We start from the raw sequence: 2,272 nt of genomic DNA on the forward strand, positions 1-2,272 counted from the left end.
ACACAGCCAAGCTCCCACCCAATCAGCTCAAACCCCACTGGCAGTTAAAAGGAAGAAACAGCTGCGATCACACACACTACACCCAGAAGCACGAAGCTGAAGACACCAGCCTGAAGATGACGAATGTGACTTCGTCGAAACGTCGCCAAGACACTTCTAATTCTACGCGGGAGAAAACCCGAATAACTAAAGACCTACACACACACACACTCACACACACACACACACACACACACATATATATATATTTGCCCTCAAAGAATTAAATCTTCCTTTGTAGCATAGAAGCTAAATCAAATCATGCACTAGGAACATTATAATAGACATTAGCAAATTAAAAATAATTCCATTAAAATATATGTGATGCTGAGAAAGCCAAGTATACATTTTTCTTTTCTTTTAAAAATTAAAATGGCTATTGAACAAAAAAATTACTATTTAAATATTGGTAAGTTTACACTAAAAGATTTCTTGGGGTAGGAATGAAGAAAATATAAACAGGCACCTGCCATCTAAAGCTAAATGTGGAAAACAAAATGCAAGAAGGGAGATTAAATAATTTAAAAATAAGACAAGAGAATATAAGATCAGATATTAGCCTTAACTGCTAGAAGCATCAGTTCTGGTACTGTCAGTCTTCTGGGGCCAGATGAGCTAATTCTACTTTATTGTAAAACTACATTAACAGAATCTTACAAGTCTGACATTTCTTACACACACACACACACACACACACACACACACACACACACACCTCCTTTACAGCTAGGAACAGCCTTTTCTGAGCTTCTTGCCCCATCCACTATTCAGCTGCAGGCTATCCTGTGTCTTATTTGATCTTTCCCTTTGCAGTGTCTCTTTGCACACAGTCTCCCAAGGTCATTCCCATATACCATTACAGGTATTTCACAACTCATTAATACATGGCAAATCACAGTGAAAATAGTGTATACTCTACTTGCCAACCCTGTTAATGGTCATTCTAAAATATTATGAGAGAAATCATTTTTCCTTGTTCATCCTTTGCCATGAATCCTAAGAAAATAATACATGCTCATGTTTGTGTATTGCAAAAATGCTAATACTCTATATGGTCTTACCTTCACCTGCATATGCAAGGACGGAGCGGGTGCGCATCTGTTTTCCTTCTGTGGTTTTCCCTGAGCAGGTGTGAGAGCAGGAGGACCATCCAGACCATGTGCTGAGAACACAGTCCTTTGGGCATGGAATTTCACAGACAATGGGGACAGGATAGATAGCATCTCTGCAGAGCTGTCTATCAACTTCTTCTCCTGGGAAAGAAAAGGCCAGTAGCAGTCTATCAGAACTAATTTAACTTCAATTGAAGACTCTTAACCCAGATGGGCATATAAATAAATTAGATTTGGTTGCTTTGTTAAAAAAAATAAAATAAACTAATTAGCTACCCAAAGTGAGTGTATCTTTTTTCATGGCTCAGTGCTTGAGAAATTGTTGCAAAATCCATATTCACTCATGCATTCAAAATGGAACTGAATGATGAATGGGAGAAGGTTCATATTTATATTTTGGAAATGTTAGGCAGCAAAAAAAAATCTTAATTTAGACAAGAAAGGGAAAAAAACCTTACTTAAATACTATAACAACTATCTTTGTGGAAAAGATATTGCAAATTCATTACTGAACAGCTGAATCATCTTGCAGAACAAACCTAAACAGATTTACTCTAAAGCAAGTTATACAGCAAGGGTAGCTTCCACTCTCCTGGTCTTCTGGAAGTTTATTAAAATTTGATTATTCTATAATAGCTGGATGTTGTAGAGCAGGGCTTTTCAACCTTTTCACCCATTGTGCCACTTTTAGGATATGGCAATATCCGAGGACCACCAGTCGCCTAGCAAGGTGTCAAAAACTTGAGGACTCCCCCCAAAAAGGAAAAAAGTGATAAAGTACAGGTAGTCCTCGACTTACAACAGTTCACTTAGTGACTGTTTGAAGTTACAATGGCACTGAAAAAAGTGCCCCCCCCCAAAGCCACAGCCGAGCAAGACACCTGCCTGCCCGTCCGGTGGCGCTCTTCCTCCTGTCTGAGGTTTTCATTGTTGTGAGCATTTCTGTTGAGGATTGGCAGCGGGGGTGGGGTGGGAGGGTGTTTGGTTTTTATTCCCCCCCATCTGTTGGGTGGTTGCAGCAGTTTTTGGTCAATTCACATGACCCTGGAACACTGTGACCGTCATAAATATGAATCAGTTGCCAAGCATCTGAATGTAAATCACAAGACCCTGAAGATGCT

The 2,272-nt window shown here is 39.4% G+C and overlaps 1 protein-coding gene across 1 annotated transcript in view; it reads right to left on the bottom strand.

The window, feature by feature from the left end:
- Positions 1 to 2,272, bottom strand: part of THSD7A (thrombospondin type 1 domain containing 7A) — a 208,973-nt gene that overhangs the window by 73,331 nt on the left and 133,370 nt on the right. The window contains exon 8 of the mRNA XM_015811827.1: positions 1,101 to 1,292. Within this exon, the coding sequence (XP_015667313.1) occupies positions 1,101 to 1,292 (192 nt within the window). The remainder of the gene's footprint in view (positions 1 to 1,100; positions 1,293 to 2,272) is intronic.

Source organism: Protobothrops mucrosquamatus, unplaced genomic scaffold (genome assembly GCF_001527695.2).
Source record: "Protobothrops mucrosquamatus isolate PMUCROS unplaced genomic scaffold, P.Mucros_1.0 scaffold52, whole genome shotgun sequence".
NCBI lineage: Eukaryota > Metazoa > Chordata > Lepidosauria > Squamata > Viperidae > Protobothrops > Protobothrops mucrosquamatus.